This window comes from Nycticebus coucang, chromosome 3, assembly GCF_027406575.1.
Source record: "Nycticebus coucang isolate mNycCou1 chromosome 3, mNycCou1.pri, whole genome shotgun sequence".
Classification (NCBI taxonomy): domain Eukaryota; kingdom Metazoa; phylum Chordata; class Mammalia; order Primates; family Lorisidae; genus Nycticebus; species Nycticebus coucang.
The window spans coordinates 12,942,210-12,963,245 of record NC_069782.1 but is presented as its reverse complement, the minus strand read 5'-3'; the positions used below and the strand labels follow the sequence as shown (position 1 = coordinate 12,963,245).

The following is a 21,036-nucleotide window of genomic DNA, read 5'->3' as shown; positions in this document are numbered from 1 at the left end:
AAGAGTCTGAGGTCAAGCTGGTGAGGGCTGTGAGCCTGCGGGCGCAGGACACAGCACCTTCCAGCTCTTCTGTTGTCCCCTTGATCCCAGGAGTGTTTTAAAGTGGTCCATGGAAGCCGCTGTGGAGACAGAACCCCACTCAAATAATCCGACTGGAGATTCTTCCTTCTGCACCTCTGGGGGCCCCTCTGATCCCAGGAGACTTGGGGAAGGAAGAACACAGCTCTCTACAGACATTGTCCCAGACTCACACAGAGTCCCCTCTCCACCCCTCCGAGGGTGCCGAGGTGGCCCCCGCTCCCTGCAGGCGGATGGAGAGCAAGAACTCGGGGTGCTGTGAGGCCCCAAAGAAGCTGGGCCTGTCCTTCTCCATCGAGGCCATCCTAGGGAAACCCTCCAGGAGGAGCGAAGTGGTCAGGCTGGAAGGGACAGGCGGAGAGGGCCTTGAGCAAGCAGCAGCCGCAGCTGCCAGGCTGGAAAGGACCCTGCAGGACCAGCCCCCAGGTAAGTGTCTTCCGGTCATTTTTTTCTGTTCCTTGGGCTCCACGGGCCAGTTGGGCTCAGGCAGAGAGAAAGCTGCTCCATCCATATCAACAGAACAGAGGACAGTAAAATTCAGACAGAGGCTAGGCTCTGGGCTGGTTGCCTTTATTCCTTTCCATGGAACCCAGAGCTGGATTTTTTCAGATGCAGACACAGGGGCTCAGTCATGTACAGAACGCAGGGACCCAGGCTTGTTCCTATAACCAGGTCCTGGTTAAGAATGCTTGTTACCACTTATTCAGCATTGACAGTCCTTTAATTTCAGTAAAAGGCATGATTATCATAACTGGACAAATAAGGAAGCTCATCTGTGCAAGAGAAGAGGCTGATAATGTCCCCGACTTGCACAGCAGGTGAACAGGACCTGGCTCTGCTGCCCCAAATCCCCTGCAAGGTGCAATACAATCTTCTTCTCCTAAGCTGAGTTCAGCCTGCACAACTTCCAGAGGCTGCCCACCCTAATCACCTTGCCCAAGCCACTGACCAGCCCCAGGCTTGTCCCCAAATAACAGTGATCAAATAGATTGCAGGGCCCCCCTCAAGAGCTACCTCGAGGAAGGGAGAAAGGTGATATTAGGGTGTTGAGGTGAATACACATGCCCTACTGAGAGTCAGGAACCCCAGGCTATGAGTCCCAGCTCTGCCTTCGCCTGCTGTGTGATCCCAGGAAAGTCCCTGTCCTGTCTAGACTCAGCCTCACACTCGGTGAAACATATGGGGTGAGGGAAAAAGAAATGTTGGAGCAGCCTCAAGGGCCATTTGAGCCTGACTGTCACTGAGCCTGGATTATCTCACATGAGGCTCCCAGTTCTCATTTTCACCCCTTTTAATCCAAGAAAATGCTGGAAAGGAAGCTCGGGTTGCCCTGGACATCATCACCTGCCATTTGCAGAGCCCCACCCCCTCTCCCAGTTGAGTCTCCCACACAGGGTGATAATTTAGGGGGGAGGGGGCCACAGTGGGGGGTAGACTAGGAGGGTTTCCTATCACTGCACCTATCAATGGGAAAGGGTCCTCAGCTTAATTTTGGGAAATTCATTAACATCTTCCAGTCAATTGAACATTCACAGAAGCAATTCCACTGGGGTTTTAACCTGAGCCTTCTGCAGCAGCTACACAAATCCACATTCACCCTGTGTGTCACAGTGAGAGAGAGAGCCCCCTCCCTGCCCCTGGCCTGACAGCAGCGGCAGCAGGAAGGAAGCCACTCTTCCCAGACCTGCATGGAAGAGTCTGGCATGTACCATGTCAGCTAGCAGGCTGGATGCAGGGCAACCCCCGGCAAGGGCTGGTCAAAACAGCAGTTGTAACCTTGGAGAGTGCTCTACGCCTCTCATAGCACTTCATGGCAGTGTTCCCATCCTTGTCACACTTGTGAGCCCACCAAGACCATGAAACCAAGAAGAGAAGATAAATCCCCAGAAAAACTCCGTGAGTAGCTAGCACTGGAATTGGACCCTGGTGGCCTGAGACCATCCCCTCTGGATTTTTCCTGAACGTGGTTTACTCCATTGTTTAAATTACAGCAGAGTCTCCCACTGTGCTATAACTCAGCATTTCCAAAAGCTTGGTGACTGTCCCAGTGGCAATTCTTAAGATGACTTTGGGGAGTATGCAGAGATTATTTAGGTCAATAGTTCTATAATTACTTCCATACTTACCTTCTACTTATGACAAAAGAGACTGGCTAACCATTAATGTCATGATATGAGGTTGTCTTTCAAAACAAATGTGTTTATTTATTCAAGTCAAACAACAAAGCCTACTTGGGAACAAGTGTCAGTCACTGCAAAGGTAACCTGCAGAATTGCACTGAATTAGTCTGTGAAACATGGCAAGTGAGAAAGGCTGGGACTCCAGCAAATGTGCTCTCTAAGCCCAGACGTGGTATCGACACACAGGATGGCCTCCGGCCAGCAGCTTGTCTCTCTCAGCCTCAGTTTCTCCACCTGTAACATGAAAGAGCAGAGCTAGACCATTTTTAAGGGCTCTCCTAGTGACATGCTGTGACCTACTCAACAAACTCATTGCTGAAAAACCTTGGGAGATTCCCTTGTGGTTGGTCATTTTGCATGACAGAATCTTCCTCCCTTCAAAAAGGGTGGCCACAACAGTGGGGAAGGCAGGATCAGTGGCTGGGGGACCCCATGCCCACCTCAGGGCTGGTCGCTGCTGGCTGATGCCCCTGTCCTATGTCCTTCCCAGTGTAGGACCCCACGGGGAAGGGCTACAGGACCAGAAGGAGAAGTGCCCTCCCCAGCCCAGTAATAACAATGGGAGAATGAATTCGTCTTCATCTCCACTAGACATCTCAAGGGCTTCCTCTGTCATCACATCTCAAGGGCTCCACTGTCATCACCCTGCTGCCATCTCACTCAGGAGCTTGTTAAAATGCAGCATGTCGGACCCAGCATCCAAGATTCTGACTCTAGGTCTAGGGGAGGGCCCCAGAATCTACATTCTAACAAGATCTCCAAAAGGATTCTGATGTTGCTGGTCCAAGGAGATGGTCCTTGGTGGAGGCTGAGACTTAAGGAGGTTAAGTGGCTTGTTCCAAGCTGCAGAGCCAGTATATTCAAGAGCTAGAGCCAGGCTAGTTATCTAAGCTCCAAAGCTAGAGTAATGTTCTGCCCCCCTGTTTCTCATGGTGGGGACCAACATTCCTCCCCACATCTTCCCTTGTGGAGACCCTCGTGATCTATGGGTTGGACCCCGCAAGTCTCAAATCAATAGAAAAATCCAAGAAGGTCTCCCATCTGAAAGGACATTGAGCCCAGGTGCCTGCTCTTTCCATAATCAAGAGAGACCCCATCAAAAGAAAGCTCTTTGTACCAGGGGCTCAAACCCTGAGGAGAGAGAGATCATCTCTGCACCTCTCTCACTGATAATCCTCTGCGGGGAAAACATGATCCCTGGAGGAAAAGGGAGGAGAAAATGGGCAGGGAAGAGACCACCCAGTGGGGATACTAGTGTGGATTGCCTGACCTGCAGAGAACCCAGGTGCAGCCCTCACCTGTTTGTGAGCCATTCATTCACTCAGCAGTGCACAACTGCTGAGTGCTTACTCTGGGCCAGGCTGGGGGCTGAGCAGATGAAGGTGCTTAAATCCAGATGTAGTGACAGCCCACCTGCAGCCAGCAGCCATGAGCATCCCTGGCAACACCACTTCAAGGCAGTGCTCACTGCTGCCTGTCTTGTCAGGTGGAGCTGGCCAAGGACACAGTGGGATGCTTGGCTTTTGAAGAACATCCTATAGCAGATGACAGTTTTTCTGCAAAGGGCCAGATTGTAATTTTAACTTTGATGGCCAGATGGTCTCTGTCACAATTACTTGACTCTGCCATTAGAGCTGGAAAGCAACTACAGACAGTGTGCTAATGAATGGGTAGATTTATGTTCCAATAAAACTTTATTTAAAAAACACATGGGTCAGGCTGGATTTGGCCCACAAGCTGTGGTTCATCCAACCCTGCCCTGACTTATGAGTGTGTCACTCAAAGTCCTTCCCAGACTAGCCTGCTGTCTGAGGCTCACCTCCCATCCCTGGCCCTCATTGTCCACACTCCAGGCGCATGGAGCTACTCTCAGAATCCCAAACCTTCCCTGCCCTGGGACTGCCTCCGCTCTGCTCCTCCTGCCCCTTCTTTCTGCTGCTTTCCCTCTTCTTTTCCCTCTCCTCTTCCTCATATTAGTTTTCCATGACAGTCAAAACAGATTACCTCAACCTGAATAGCTTAAGACACAGAAATAGACTCTCTTATGGAGGCCAGAAGTCTGAAATCCAGGTATAGGTAGACAGGGTTGGTTCTTTCTGGAAACACAGAGGCAAAATCTCACCCATACCTCTCTCCTGCTTTCTGGGGGTTTGGGCAACAACCCTTGGCCTTCTGTGGCTTGTGGATACATCTGCCTGCCACTGTCCTCACATGGCCTTCCCCTGTGTCTACATGTGTCACCTCCCCTCTCCTTTCTCTTAGAAGAACACCAGTCATTGGATTTAGGGCCCATCCTACATCTAGGATCTCAACTTAAGGGCCTTTACTTAGTTATATCTGCAAAGACCTTATTCTAAATAAGCCACATTCGTAGTTCCTAGGGGGTCAGGATTTGGATGCATCCATTTATCATTTTAGGGGGGAATGCTGCTGCTACCTGACACCTTCCCTCAATCCTCGGCCCCTTCATTTTCCTCTGCCTCCTTCCTCTTCCATTACTCCCCTTTTCCTCCTCCCCCTTCCCTCTTTCTCCCTCCTCCCTATACTGTGTGGAATCACAGACAGCTGCTCCCGCTGGGGGCTGTGGCCAAGACCCCTGTGGATCTCACCACCTGTGATTAACAGCTCTGGCTCTCAACCCGGTAGGCCCCAGGGCTCCCATCAGAGCAGAAAGGCGCAGGGCAGAAGGACCTGGAGCTAACAGCACTTGCCCCAAGAGAAGTGTAGTTGGATCTCCCTCCAATGGACCCCATCTATCTCTCAGTCCCTGTCGCCAGAGCCACAAACTAACTTGGCCATGGGGACATTCTTACAGGTTTCAGGGACACTAGGGGCTGGTTCTAGAACTAAGAACATGGCTCACTCTTAGGTCTCATGGGAGCACAAGAAAAGTACAAGGCAGAGAGCACTGTATGAGGGTGGGTTCACCCAAACAGCAGGCAGGGAGGAAGATCTGAGCAGAAGTAGTTGATCTGAGATGTGCCAGAAATGCTGGCAGGAAGCACACCAGCAGGAAGAAGTAAGACGATAGAAAAAGGACAGCCACAAGGACAGGGTGTGTTATTAAGCCAGCCACCCCCTGGGGGTAACTGAAGCTCTAATCCTTTGGGGAAAGGAACAAATACACTCCTCAGAATTCTTTGAGGGGTTCATTCATAAAGACAAACCCTGGCAGGAGGAAGTGGATCTAGAGTGCAGAAAGGTACAAGGGACACAGCCAGGCATTGACAACATCATTTTAATCACCAGGCCCAGAATGTCAGGGCTAGGAGAAATTTGAACGGGTAGAGGAGGAGGCTTAAAGCGTTGGCTATTATCTAAATTTGAGTTATCCATTGTATTCTTTATCCAGGTACACAGCAAATAGCAACTGAATATCAACTGAGTGCCAGGCATATCCTTGGCATAACCAACCATCCCAGCACACAGTGGCTTAAAATAATGATAAATATTGTCTCACTCAGTTTCTGTGGATCAGGAATTTGGGAGTAACTTAAGTTGAAGGTTCTGGCTCAAGGTCCCTCATGAGATTGTAGTAAAGATGTGACTTGGGGCTGAAGTTATCTGAAGGCTGGGTTGGAATTGTAGATCTGCTTCTAAGGTGACTCACCCACATGGCTGGGAAGGTGGCGCCACCTTTTGGTGGGAGGCCTCAGTCCTTCCTTTGTAGTTGCCCCCACGTGCTGCATGAGTCTCCTCACAAAATGGCAGATGGCCTCTCTCAGAGTGGGCAATCCAAGAGAGAGAGCGATGGGGGAGCTGCTCCGTTTTATCACCGAGCCTGAGAAATCACATCACATCACTTTCACTGTGTTCTATTCATTAGAAACAAGCCACTAGGTTGGGCCCACACAAGGAGAAGAGAATTTGAAGGGAAGAGTATCAAAGAATTTGCAAAATCATCTGACAGCTACAACCAGTGCTGAGTGGGGAGGTGGGATGGTGTAAGGAGCACAACACAAGCACAGCCCTGCCCTCAGCTGGCTTGTAATCTAGCAGGGGAGACAAAGAGCCATCAATAATCTCAAATGCAAGTGTAAGTGCAGTGGTGGCTGTGCTGGGCAGATAGTGGGTGGGGCTCTGAGGAACTATCCAGGGGAGGTCTGGTCTGTCCAATGGGTCAGGGAAAGCTTCCCAGAGGAGGCGACGGTACAGCTGCAATGTGAAGCCTGAGCAGGGTGATGGGAAGGGCATTCCCCAGATGAAGCAGTAAGAACAAGGACCTGCTGGCAGGCAAGACGTTCAAGGGCCCAAGGTATGGACTCGGAGCTGGCGGGGGCCAATCCACACTGATCTCGGAGACCATGGTGGAGATTTTTATCTTTGCTTTTTATTCTAAGAGAAGTAAAGAATCATCAGAGTGTTTTAGACAAGTATACAATAATCACCAGTAATGAGAACTCTTTGGTTCCAAATGACAAAAATTATCCTAAGTTAGCTAAAATGGAAAGAATAAGGCCGGGCGCAGTGGCTCATGCCTGTAATCCTAGCACTCTGGGAGGCCGGTGTGGGTGGATCACCTAAAGTCAGGAGTTCAAAAGCAGCCTGAGCAAGAGTGAGACCCCAACTCTACTAAAAATAAATCAATCAATAAAAAATAGAAAAAGCTAGCCAGGTGTTGTGGTGGCACCTGTAGTCCCAGATACTGGGGAGGCTGAGACTGAGGCAAGAGGACCTCTTGAGCCCAAGAGTTTGACATTGATGTGAACTTTGATACTATAGCCCTCTACCCAGGGTGACATAGTGAGACTCTGTCTCTAAATAAATACATAAATAAATAAATAAACAAATAAATAAATGAAAATGGAGAGTGAAGTGCATTGCCTTGGAGAAAATTAAGAAATAGTTTCCAAAACTGCACCAAAGGTACAGGGAGCCAGAACCAGCAATACCCAAGGCTCTCCATCTCCTTCTGCCTGAACTCAGCCCACCTCTTCTCATGGCTCATCAGCATTCCCCACTAGCTCCCTATTGCCCCAAGAGTTACATCAGCCTCCAGTGACTATCCCCAAACTCTCCTAAGTCCTATGTCCAACAGCCACAGAGGAAAGACCCCACTGGCCAAACTTGAATGAGATGTCCACCTCCAAATAACTGAGGTCAACTGAGGCCAGAGCTTGTGGCTGGTGGAACTGGCCTTGCTTGGGCCTGGTCTGGAGCCTTCCTTTGCTGATCTCCTTCCTCTACCACACTGGTTCATGCTGGGAGGCTGCCCCCTTATTTCAGCACCCTGGGACCCTTCCTAGGCCATGTTCATCTCCATATAGAAAACTGTTAAGTTTCTTTTCTTTTTAATCTGTAGTGTGTCCCTGAAGAAGTTTATTCTCCCATATACTCCTTGTAAGAAGCCCATTGTTTAGATTTTGTGGTTCAAACACACACAGTTCCACCAGCCAAGTGCTCTGGACTGTTCCCCCTGTTTGCAGGACTCTGACACTTTGTATAATATTTCTCTAATCTGGGCATTCTGTATATTTGCCACTTGGGTTAGTTTTCTGTATGTATGTTAGCAAAGAGAATAATTTGATCAATTTGGGCTTTGACGGGTAAGTAGGAGTTCAACAGACAAAAACAAAAGACAAGGCATTCCAGACTCAGGGAGTAGTGAGAACAAGCACCTGGAAAATACAAGCCCATGGCCAATTTGGGAAATCTGGAAATGCTCAGGTGCCGCTGAAGTCGCAGATATGAGGATGGGGGAAAAGCAGACGATGCTAGAAAGGTCAGATGTGAAAGGCCTTGAATGCCATTCCAGGGAGCTTGCCTTGTGCCCTGTAGGCACTAAGGAGCTAGGGGAAGTCGAGGGCCTAACTAGAGAGACCAGGCCAACACAGGTAAGCCCTGGGAAGACTCCTGGCCCACACCTCCCCCTACTGCAAAGGATACCCTCAATCCTCTCCCTGGTGAACCCACTGCCTTAGGAAGACAAAGCCAAGACACATTTCCAGAAACTGAGTCCAGCGGCATACCTACCCCCAACACACCCAGCCTTTCGGCCTTTAGCTGTGCAGCCAGGACCAATTAGCAAGCCGAACAGAAGGAGCAATCTGGGGAGGGAGCCGTGCACAGAGAAACATCGCTTCATAATTAGGTGGCCTAATCACCTGTGTAAATTGTGTATTTCTTATGATCGACGTGCTAACAGGCTCAGGTTTAATTAAGTTCTGCTGACTCGTTCTCTTTGAAGACCCACTAAAGTATGATGCACAACCTGCACAATTAATAATGGGAGAGGAGCACCTGGACAGGGGTGGCAGTTGCCTGCTGCCCCCATCCCTCTCCCCACGGCGCCCACATGCCCACTCCCCATCTGAATGCCTTTGACTGGCCACTTCAGCTTCTCTGCCAAGAACCTGGCAGGGAGAAGGTACCAGGCCTGGACACGGGAACTCAAGGATTTTCTTACTCTCAATCCAATGCTCCTTCAAGAATGATTCATCCTGCCTCAGAAATTGTCCTCTATAAGCAGGGACCCAGAACCTCCTGGCCCTTCCGAGTGATGGAGGCTCCAGTCCCACGCACAGGACAGCTCCACCAATGAGCTCATATTTCCAGCTTCTTGTCTAATGAGGTCCCCCTGGCTCTAAAATTCTATATGCTGAGTTCTGCATTCTCCTTTCTCTGTTCCAAATCACCCTGTTCTGCCCTCTCTCGCCTGGTTCCCTCTCATTACTTTCCATGGTCTTTGACCCCAACATCAGCCTTCCTGGCCCCCTCGTAGCCTTCTTCCACATATGGTGGAAAAGCTGAGTGTTGACCTTCACCCTTCCTGAGCCTCCCCTTGGACATTTCCCCATCCCACCCTATCCTGTGAAACATGGTCACGTGGATCTGCTCAGAGTCCCCACCCAGAGCTTCTGGGCACTATCCCCTCCCCTGACATCTCCCTCCTCCCCAGGCACGGGCAGAGAGATGAGTGTGGGGCCGTTCCCCTTCCCCTTTCCTTCCCTGTACTTCTAAGTTTCCCCAAGGCCATCACAGTTGATGCCATACCTGTTGGATACTTTCTTTCCCAGAGTGTTTAGCAATTGGAGGAAATTACAATGATGCAGGGAGAAACTTAAAGTTAGACCCAGAATATGACTTTTTTCAATAATCTGCAGAATTTTCTGTGATGATAGCAACATTTTATATCTGCACTCTCCAACGTGGTAGCCACTAGCCACATGCAGCGACCAAGTCATGCCTAATGTGACTGAGAAACTACACTTTTTCTTCCATTTAAATAGCCACGTGTAGCTAGAGGCTACCAAGCTAGACAGTGTAGTTTTAAGGACTTAAACTTTTCATGAGGTCCAGCTTCAAATCCTAAACTCACTCTGGATTCGAGTCTCTCTTTTCCAAAATGGCTCTTGGCTTCCGGTTGGGTCCTTCCCACCCACAGCAATCTCAGTTCCTGGATTCCTGTCCCCTTTACCCCTTTTATGTTTCTCCAGTTTGGGGTTATTTAGTCTGTTATAACATCCCATATAGGTCTACGTAAGGACAATCAGTGTTGAGTATCAACACCCCAAGAACCCACAATTCTTAGGGAGAGTCTTGGGCACTCTGAGGCTTGCAGGTTGGTCCATTTGGGGCTCAGCCTCCATCTGCTATCTGTATGAATTTAAGGCACCCCTCTATTCTTGCAGAAATTACTAGAGCAGTTAGACACACAAGCTATCATCATCATCTCTCAATGGCAAACACTTAAACACTTACCCTGAGAAGGTAAAGTTCAAAGCTAGTGAGAAAAATTTTTTTCTAATGAGCCTATCATTTTCCAGGCAGCCCCTTCTCCATAAAGTCAGCATCACACCATTACTACGCAGAACAGGGTTTAGATTCTCCCTTCTTCACCTGACCTCCAAATTACATTCTTCCAGTCCTGTTAGAACAGGGGGAAAGCCATACGTATCTTCAAAGCTGCTCCCTTAGTTACACAGATGGAAGCTTTGAAATCCTTATTTTACTAAGGAGTCTAGTCTTAATCATGAACCTTGTTTGAAGCATCTTTCTGGGGGAAACAGGAGAGTTGGCTTATTTTTGTTACCATCTGTTTCTAGTCCTCTGTTCTCCGTATTGGTTCATCTTCTGTTTCTTGGTCTACACGCTACATTCTCTCCCACAGTTCAACATTCCCCAGGAGGATCTCAACTTCAGACTGTCCTTGCCCAGCCAATATAGAATCTTCCCTTTTGGGACTTTTTTTTTTTTCAACTTCATATAGAGCTTCCTATATCATTGACTATTGGCTAAAATGCTGACCACATGAAATAATGAATGAGTGAATTAATGAACGAATGACTAGATGAGGCTTGTCCATTTCATACACCTGCAGACATGCCCTTGAGGGTCTGAATGCAGAGAAGGTATCCACCCAGCTTCTGGCAATGGACTAACACCTACTATTTCTCTCTTCATTGGTTCTCAATGGCTTCAACACTATCCCTTAAACACATCAGCAGCTCCAAAAATAGAATAAATATCTCTGGGGGAAAAAGTGATGTGGAGGAGGAGAGGATGGAGGAGGAGAGGCAGAGAAGAGATTGTCCTACAAAAGGAGGCTCACAGCCCACCACTCCTCTAGTGGGTAATAATGTTTAAAACCCCATTGACTGTGATTCCCAAAAAGCCACCAAGGGTCAGCAAAAGTGACCAAAAGTACTTTAAGGAGATAAAAAATGGACTAACAACAAAAGAAGGGATGGCAGGGAGGAGTGAGACCAAAAGCAGAGCAGAAATCCCATTCCTATAACAGACATAACTGAACCTGCTGGACTCCCAGGAAGGAAATCTCCCTACTCTGGTCCTGTCTCTGTCACCAGGCAAACTGGTCCCACAGGCAAGCCTGAGGCAAGTCCTCCCAAGCCATTCATGCTCCATCTGAAGAGAAGGAGATGTACAAAATGGCAGGTGGATTTGGCTTTACTGACTTGATCATCCAACCCCTTTCTCCTGCTCCATTCTACACATGGAGACACAGAGGTCCAGAGAGTGAGTAAAATGTGGCCCAAGCTGTAGAGTGGAGCCAGGGAAAGAGCTTGGGTCTTCTGACATTCATCTCAGTAGGTTCTCTACTATCCAAGGATAGCAGGATCATTAATAAGCACCAAAAATGACAAAAGCTGAGTTCTGGATCCTTGAGTGTGGCCTTTTGACTGAATCCAAATTTTACATAACAAACCCTTGTATTAAAAGGGGTGCTGCTGAGAAAGATGAGCTTTTCTTGCTTCCAACAAGAACCAAAAAACTGTTCCTTACAAAAAGAACAATCTTGAAATCAAAAGGCCACAGGTTCCCCCACCCTTCCCTCCAAAATATATCATAGTTGGCGCCATACTCTCTCCCTATAAACAACTTCAGCAGAATGGCAAGAGAGATGGCAGCTGGTGGACCCAGTTTCATATTTCACATCCACCACCATTGCATTACGACCAGGGATCTGAATCTTTTTCACAGTTCTATTGCAAAAAGTTCCAGAGATGGATTCTGATAGGTTCAATTCAGGTCGCCATCCTTGGATCAGTCCAGTTCCTACAACAACTACTTAGTCCATGTGTGGGAAGAATAGTTTCCAAAGAAGAGAATTGCTGACCCCAGCAAAGGGGCAGTTCTGGGCAGATAAATCCAAACATGTGTCCACCCCACATTGTTAGAGTGGTGACCATCACATACTCTGGGTCCTGTGCAAGCCTGTATGTATCTCCCCACCTCACCAGACAATGCAAGGTGCTTCCCATTGGAGGACCATGTCCTCGTCTTTTCTACAAACCACTGCCTAGTGCAATGCCTGGAGCAAAGGAGTATGTACTTAACAAAAATGTAGATGAATGAATGGTAAAACTAACAAATTGAATCAAGATACTGCAGTCAGAAAGATAGCCCAGGGCCAGAGAGATTAAGAAGGGATTTTTGGAGATTGTAAGAATGAATTCAGGTGTTGAAGAATGTATAGAAATTAGAATCACAGACAAGAGGAGAGAGGAGAGGAGAGGTGATCCCAGGTGGAGTCAACTGCCTGAGAAAAACCAGAGAGATAAGCACATACGCAGAGTGTTGCAGAGATAGTAAGCAGCCCACCTTCAATGAGGCGAGATGTAGGGTGGACAGAGTGATGGAGGCAGGGCTGGCTTTGTGGATGTGTGTGTGTCCCACACAGGCCCTGGTGGGTAGGGTTGAAGCCTTATGGTCGCCATCTTGAAATTCTTAATAATTGTGTGTTTGAATTGTGCTTGGTTAGTGATACCCCATGTGACAGCAAAGCATGTGCCAGCGGCTTGGTGTCTCAACTTACAGTCAATGCCCCTCTCACCACCTCCCACTTCCCTAGGATGAGCTCTTGGCCAACTGATTCCCTGCCCCTACCCAGTGACCTCTGCCTCCTTCCATCTTGGGAGAAGAAGGGGTTGGGCACAGGTTTGAGAAGGGTCCGGGTCAGGCAGGGAGTTGCAACATGAAGCAAAGTTTCCTCACTGGGCATCTATGTTCCCAGGTCTCAGGGTGGGACCCCAGGTTTCTGCAAGGGTCTGCACACACCCTGTAAGAACCCTGGCATTCTCTCAGAGAGCACAATGTAAAATAGCAATGAAAAACCTACCACTACAGTTCAAGAGTGAGACTGGAAAAAGAGAAAAGCTTTTCTCCTGCTTTTGAACAAGGAACCCCACATTTTCATTTCGCGCTGGACATAGCTGGCTCTGAGCAAAACTGAAGCTGGACAGGTAGGTTGGACACAGACTGCCAAGGGCCTTGAGTGCTGTAGAGCTCAGCCTTTGCTATGTAGGACAAGGTTGGAACACTTTTTCTGTAAAGGGCCAGATTGTAATTATCTTGATCTTTTCAGGACATATGGTCTCTGCTACAATGACTCAACTCTGCCATTATGGTGTAAAATCTGTCAGAGAAAATACATAAACCAATGGGAATAGCTGTGTTCTAATAAAATTTTATTTAAAAATGACAGTGGGGGCTCAGCACCTGTAGGTCAGTGGCTAGGGTGCCAACCACATACACCAGAGCTGGCAGGTTCAAACCCAGCCCAGACCTGCCAAACAATGACAACTACAACCAAAAAATAGCTGGACACTGAGGCAAGAGAATCACCTAAGCCCAAGAGTTTGAGGTTTCTGTGAACTGTGATGCCACAGCACTCTACCAAGGGTGACAGGTGACATAGTAAGACTCTGTCTCAAAAAAAAACAGACAGTGGGCCAGGTTTGGTCTCAAGGCAGTGGTTTGCCATCTCCTGTTATAGGCAAGAGAGAGTCACAGAAGGCATTGGAGCAGCAGAAAGGCACAATCAGAGAGGATTTGCCAGGGACCAAGACTCGTAGGGTCAGCAGAGATGAAAGAAAGAGTAGGTGGGCAGCACCTGTGGCTCAAAGGAGTAGGGCACTGGCCCCACATACCAGAGGTGGTGGGTTCGAACTTGTCCCTGGCCAAAGACTGCAAAAAAAAAAAAAAAGAAAAGAAAGAGAGAAAGGGTAGGTCAGGGAAACACAAAAGTCTCATGGAGATGCTGACACCAAGGCCACTGACGCCACCTGGTCCCTTTCCTGTGCAGAAGAGAGGAAGAGCAAGAGGAGGGTCCGTACCACCTTCACCCCGGAGCAGCTGCAAGAGCTGGAGAGGATCTTCCACTTCACCCACTACCCAGACGTCCACACCCGCAGCCAGCTGGCAGCCAGGATCAACCTCCCGGAAGCTCGGGTGCAGGTACAGCCATCCCTGCCTCAGTCCTGGCCCCACTCCCTCGGGCCCCTGGGGGAGAGGCAATGTCTCCCCAAAGTTTCCATTGGCTTGATCCACAATCAAATAGCCAAGTATTATTTTCCAGGAAATGAGGCCACCCCCTTTCTCCCTTTTGGGAATGGAAAGGGGAGAGGTGGCATCAGTGACCACCATGGCTCTCTGCTCTGTGTCTTTCCTCCCCTCTTGGTGACAGTTCCAGAACATTGTCCACCACACAGCCTCATTCACAAAATAGGTCTTGACAATCTAGACCAGGGATCTACACAGTTTTCTTTAAGGAGCCAGAAAGTAATGGCTGTAGGCTTTATATCCCAGACGTGTACAGTCACTGTCACAGCGACGGTTCAGCCAGGCCACGGGAACATAACAGCAATAGTGGGTGCCAACAAAACTTCATTCACGACACCAAAATTTGAATTTTGCATTACTTACCTGTGTCACAAAATATTAATCTTTTAATTTTTTAACCATTTAAAAATATAAAAACCATCCTTAGCTCGGGCCATTCGAAAACAGGTGGCAGGCCAGACGTAGCCTAAGGACTGCAGTTTGCCAACCCCTGACCTAGACCACATAGGGATCACTTTGGAGATAGCACATAAGTGACAAGGACCGCAGATCCATGGTCAGAGACCCAGTTTAAGCACCAGTAGCCTCACTTACCATCTATAATCCCTTCCCCCCAGAGCAGCCATTGTTTGTAAGATTAGAGACACAGGCCACTGTCACTCACCAGGAGCACATCCTGCCTTCTTCACACATCCCTAGTTTTGCACGTGCCACTCTCGCATAGGGAATGCCACCAGACCCAATTGTGGCTCTGGTGGCACTCACTCAGACACAGTTTCCTAAGGCACCCCACTTTTATTTTTGTTGTAATGCAGAGTCATTCCACCCTTTATTCTCTCCCAGCCTCCTTTCCTTCCTGCTAAGGACCAGGCCTGTAGATTTAGCCCTTTTTCCTTCCCAGGTGGAATCAGGTGCCAGCTAAGTGGGTAGCACCTGTGCCTGCCGCAGAGCCCAGAATCCCACACCTGCCTCAGCAGAAATGCCACATATGAAATGGCCACGTGCCAGGGACCATCAGGGCACTTGGGAATATGAGGAGCTGCCCGTGTTCAACCTACAGATGCCAAGAGGCCCACAGGGTCGCAAACTGGTGGCCTGCCAGGGACCCACATGTGGCTTTTATTTTGTCTGCACGGTATTTTAAAACTCAGAAGCTTTCACATAAAAATCAGGATTTCCTTCCACCCTGGAAATTGGGTGAATCTGCAATGCTGGACTCACACTTGCACATGGTGACTGCTGACTAGAGCTTGTCTCCTTCGGGCTCTGTTCAACACAGACCCTGCCATTCCCTGCTCGATGTAGCACCCAGCCTTGCAGATTGCAACCCTGATCCCCTTGGGAAGGCTGACCTCCAGCTCCAAAGAAATCCTAGATGCCACAGAGCTTTCCACAGGAAAGTGCAGTCCCTGGAAAGGCATCATTATTATACATTTGAAGGAGGTGGTGCCTGATGGAGGAAAACTCTTTTGCTTACCTTCATCCTCTCTCCCTCACCACAGATCTGGTTCCAGAATCAGCGGGCCAAGTGGCGGAAGCAAGAGAAGATTGGCAGCCTTGGGGCTCCGCAGCAGCTGCGCAAGGCCGACGTGACCCTGCCCACAAACCCAGACGTGGCGGTAAATGCTGAGTCCTCAAGGGGAGGTTGGAGGAAGCCATCATCTAGAACATGCCAGCCAGACCCAGATGTGAGGAGATGGTTCAGCGGCTCTGCCAACTATAAAAAGTGCAAGGGGGGGCAGCTCCTGTGGCTCAAAGGAGTAGGGCGCTGGCCCCATATGCCAGAGGTGGCGGGTTCAAACCCAGCCCCCGCCAAAAACTGCAAAAAAAAAAGAAAGAAAAAAAAGTACAAGGGGCGTGGAGGCTGCCCCTCTCTCTCCCCATGTCCTCCTCCCCTAGTAACAATCATAGTGCCTCTCCCTTCTCCAGGGAATGGTTTATTTGTGCAAAACTTCACAGTTTACCAAACAGGGTCATAGGAAAGGGTCATAGGTCGTAGTAAAGCACAGTGCATAGAGTTTGGAGACATGGGCTCTGGAGTCAGACTGCCCAGATTTGAACCCAGCTCTGCGCTTGCCTGCATTATGGCCTGGAAGAATCACCTTGTCCCTCAGATGGGGTTAAGGATGAAACAATGCAGACCCAGAAGATGCTTGGCACCTGGGAAATGCTCCCTACATATTAGCCATCCATGGAGACAGCACATGCTTCTGACTGCGCACCAGGTGCTAAACGCTGGGGATAGACCAGTGAGCAGAACAGATACTCCCGTCCTGCCCTAGGGGCAAGGCTTTTATGCACTCACAGTGATGTTCTGAGGCGGGATTTTTCATTTATTCATGTCCTGCTGACATAGAAGTTGGGCTCTGAGAAGCAAAGGGACTTTTCTGCATCAAACAACTGCTGAAAGTGCCGGGATTAGGAGCAGGTTTCCCATTCCCAAGTCCTGCATTTCTCCAAACCTACAGGGACCAACGATCCCTGTTTGCACCTAGGACTTTCAGTGCTAAAGGCAGAAAGTCCTGGACAAACCAGGACGAGTTGGTCACACTCCCCATTCCAAGCTGCCCAAGCCATGGGAGGAAAGGTGGGGGGCTTCAGGGACATTCCGGGGTGAGGCTGGGGACTCACTTCTCTCTCCTGACCTTTCCTGTGACAGGGCCCCGTGCTGATGTCCCCTGCTCTGCACAGGCCGGCTCCTCCCATGGGGGGTTGTCCACCAGCTCAAGGTGCCTGGTTCCCTGCCTGGATCACCCTCCTCCCACAGCACCCATGGGAGACACAGCCTGTCCCAGGTCCTCTCGTCCAACAGACCTGCATCCCCACGCTATGCTTCCTTCCACCTCCGCACCCCAAATGGGGCAGTGTCTGTGCTACCTTTACATAGGGATCGGACATCCTCTCTCCAAATGAGCCACTCTCCATTCCAGGTGAAGACAGGTGGCAGGAGTACCCTGGGCCCTGGAGAGAATCAATCTCACAATCCAAAGATGGCCCACAGCCCTAGAAGCCACCCCGAGCAAGCCTGTTGGAAGGCTGCACCAGGCTCAGCAGCAAAGTAAATGATAAAGGACAGCTCAAGTGTCTTCTGGTTCAGAAGACAGGCTAGATGAGATCTCGAGCAGGGAGCTCGTCCTCCTGCACCTGCGTCTCCTCCAACTTGCAGAGTGACCTCTACCCAGTCCTTCGCCCCCTCTGGACCTCATCTGTAACACGAAACAATTGGACAAGATGATTTCTAAGGATGCTTCTGACCCTTGCTTGGTGAGGTGAAACCATGGTGAGCATTGAGACACAGAGGCGGCCAAGAGAGGCTGCTTGTGCATGCATGCACGCCTGCATTCATTTGTTCGTTTATTCATTCATTCATTCATGCGTGCTGCTACTGAGTGCTCCATAAATGGGACTGGATATACAGATGGACAACTTGGGTTCTATACAGATGGATCAAAGGATGGTGCTGAGCTTCCCTTGCAAGCAGAACGCTTGTTCAATGACCTTGCAGTTGGCCCATGTCTAGCCTATTTTTTGTGGTTTTAATTTGCACATCGCAGAGTAAGAGATAAATATAGGGATTTTTTTTTTTTAACAAAACAGAATTTAGTGTCTTTAATTATTCCACAGGATTGGGAAGAGACGTCATTTCTGTCAAGAATAAAGAGTAAGACAGTAGGCTCTTTTCATCCAGTGGCTCTTTCTGGGATATGTACAAGTGGATCAGTTGGCGGACCAACCCCACTGCCCTGGAAAGCCAGAGATTCCATCCCACCCTCTGTTCCCTTGCAGCAAGACCTTAAGCAGATCCCCGCACTGTCTGAGCCCAGTTTTCCTGTCAAAAATGGAGGTAGACTCTCCCACTGCCCTGCCTCAAAGAGCCATGAGGAGGCTCTGAGAGGAAGTGATGGTACTTTGCCAAGTGCAAGAGTTAGGCCCAGTGTGGACCGATGTTATTTCCAGACTGCACCGGGAAAGTGACTGCTTTGGATCCCAGCCCTAAGATGAGACCTGTTCCCCTGAGCTGGACAGTCTGGACTGACCTCTGTGCACAAGTCTGAAGTTCAGTTCCAGGAACCTTCCCCAAGTCCCAGAACCTCTGTAATCTACCTGGGGCCCTGACTGACCCAGGAGTTGGACTGAAAGTTGGGGAGCCTTTGCTCAGTTCTGCACTCTCTTTTTGCTATGCAGCCTCACCATTTAAGCCTCAGCTTTTTCATCTGTAAGCTAAAAGTAGCAATGCACTATGCCGGAATACACAGGACACCCACAGGATGGAAATACGCTCTGCAAACTTAGAAGTGCCAGATCACTCAAAGCCCATGAATGTGGCTACCAACACACAGTCTCTGGACAACTCTGGATGGAAGAAGAAGGGGGGAAATTTTCAGTTACAAAAGATGGATAGCTCATAACTTGGGTAGCAGGTGCCCATTTGATGGCCCTAAACCCATGTGCAAAATGTAATTTCTAGCATTTCACTGCGACTGGATTTACTTTCCATGTTGTTTGCAGGTATAGACCCTTCGGGTTTAAAGACAGCCACATTGGAGAATGTCCATCTCTTTTCCCCTCCTTCCCATAGGGATCTAGTTTCTAGGCAGAGGGTGAGAAAGTATTTGTGCAAAAGACACAACAGTCTCTGGAGGGAAGGGATGTCCACTTCCCAGCCTCTCAGTCCGCCTCTGGCATCCACTGAGGTGAGTTTATCTGCTCTGACCTTGGGGGTGACCCCTCTGCCCTGGGGAAGCACCACTTCATTCAACCCCCTACTGGGGGTTCTTCACTCCTCATCCTCATCTGCAGCTTCCCACCCCAGTCGTGACTGTCCTCCAGCTAAGGAGGAAAAGCTAAGGGCTCTCCCACAGCCTTCTGTGGCCATGGGAGCCCTGGGCCGCACAGTGGGTCTCACTTATTCTAAACCTCCTGTGGCCATTCCACATGCCCTGGTGATAGGGCATGGTTGAGCTGATGATCTCCAAACTTCTAAGGGGAATGGGAGAGGCGCAGGTCCCCCCTGCTCTGGGGTCTCAGCCATTTATACCCTCCTCTCCCAGGCTCCCCTAGAAACAAGATTTGTCCAACCAGGAGAGGTTCAGGTGACCAGATATCTCAGTTTCACTGCTGCACTGAACATTGACTTTGAGGGAACATTTCTTCTTTCCTAGGGAATTTCCTCCACCCTCCAGGAACTACTTTATTCCCTTTACCTTATATCTTTGAGACAAAGGAATCATGTTAGAACTCTTAGCGGCTGTGTGACCTGGGACAAGCGACATCTCCCCTGTGTACCTGAATAAGAACAGCAGTTTCTTATGTCTTGGGGTTTCTGTAACAGTTGTACAAGTACATTTTAGTATGGAATAAGCACTCGACACATGTTAAGAAAAAGTCATTTTCTCCCAAACACTTTCTGTCCCTTTCTGCTCATGATCTAGAGCTTATGATCTAGAGCTTATGATCTAGCTTATGATCTGGTCTCAAGCTCTGTCCCAGGAGTTCCTTTTTTTTTTTTTTTTCCTGAGACCGAGTCTCACCATGTTGCCCTCTGTAGAGTACCACAGCTCACATCAACCTCAAACTCTTGGTCTAAGTGATTCTCTTGCCTCAGCCTCCCACATAGCTGGGACTACAGGTGCCCGCCACAAGGTTGTAGTTGTCATTGTTGTTTGGCAGGCCCGGGCTGGAGTCAAACCCGCTCCCTCCAGTGTATGTGGCCAGCGCCCTAGCCGCTGAGCTACGGGCACCGAGCCACGTCCCAGGAGTTCTTAAACCAGCTCTAGCAAGTCAAGGAACTCCCCAGAGAGAAAGTGATATCAGTTGTGTCTGTGTGTTTATTTCTCCCAAGGAAAGGACTCATTGCTTTCATCAGCTCTTCAGAGAGCTCTGAGGCTTAATAACAATAATAAAGAATCCCTGTTAGACATACCTGAGTCAGATCTTGACAGGCTCATATTCTAGCTATGAGGACTAGAAACTTGAGAGAAATTCAAGGACGATTTTTAAAGGTAAAATTATATAAAAAAAAAAAAAGCTATGGTTTGAATGTATCCTCCCTGCCCCCCGCAAAAAAAAGTATGTTGGAACCTGAATTGCCATCATAACAATATTAAGAGGTGAAACCTTTGGCAATTAGGCCATAAGGCTCTGTCCTTATGAATGGGTAAGTGTCGTTATCGCCATAGTGGGTTCCTTATAAAAGGATGATTTCAACCCTCTTTTTCTCCCACTCTTCCCCCCGGCTCAGCCCCCATTCTCTCTCTCCCTCTTTTTGCCCTTCCATGATAGGATGACGCCAGAGAAGACCCTCACCAAATTTTGGCCCCTTAATCTTGGACTTCCCAGGCTCCAGAACTGTAAGCCAATAAATCTCTATTCATTATAAATTACCTAATCTGCGGTGGTCTGTTATAGCAGCACAAAATAAACTAAGACAAATATATAATGAACCGATGCCAAAGTTTTCTTTAACTCATTCCCAGCCTCCTTCTCCACTGCCAGTTTCCACTACAGAGGTTTGAAAATCTAAGTACTTGCTCAGCTGCCCTCACATCTGATGTGGCTTTGTGACCAAGTTCTGGATAAAGCGTCCTAGTTGGAAGTCTGCTAGGAGATTTATGGGAAAGCTTTGTGTTGTTTCTGATAGAAGGAGCAGATGTAGCTGACAATCTTTTTCCTGCTTCTTCCTAATTTGCGTGCAGATATGATGGAGCTGAAGCAGCCACTATGTGAACATGAGGGAAAGGTTAAGAGACTCATAGACACACTGGCCCCAATTCCAGATTCCTCATTATGTGAGAAATTTAAATCCTTATTTGTGTAAGCCATTGTTGATTTGGTCTTCTTGCCGCTGAAAGCAATCCTGTATGGTACAAATAGGTAACATTTCAGATTCTGCAATGAACACCTCTTGTTTGTCAACTCAATTTCCATTTCTCCTTCTTCTGATACTCACACTTCAGGTTTCCAAAGGGGACTCCAC

At 48.8% G+C, this 21,036-nt stretch overlaps 1 protein-coding gene across 1 annotated transcript; it reads left to right on the top strand.

The window, feature by feature from the left end:
* The first annotated feature begins 134 nt into the window (after positions 1 to 134).
* ISX (intestine specific homeobox) lies at positions 135 to 19,471 on the top strand. The gene is made up of 4 exons (XM_053585260.1): positions 135 to 504; positions 13,804 to 13,955; positions 15,563 to 15,748; positions 16,720 to 19,471. Exons 1-4 carry the CDS (start codon positions 312 to 314, stop codon positions 16,945 to 16,947), a joined length of 759 nt encoding a protein of 252 aa, XP_053441235.1. The 5' UTR covers positions 135 to 311; the 3' UTR covers positions 16,948 to 19,471.
* Positions 19,472 to 21,036: the final 1,565 nt, after the last annotated feature.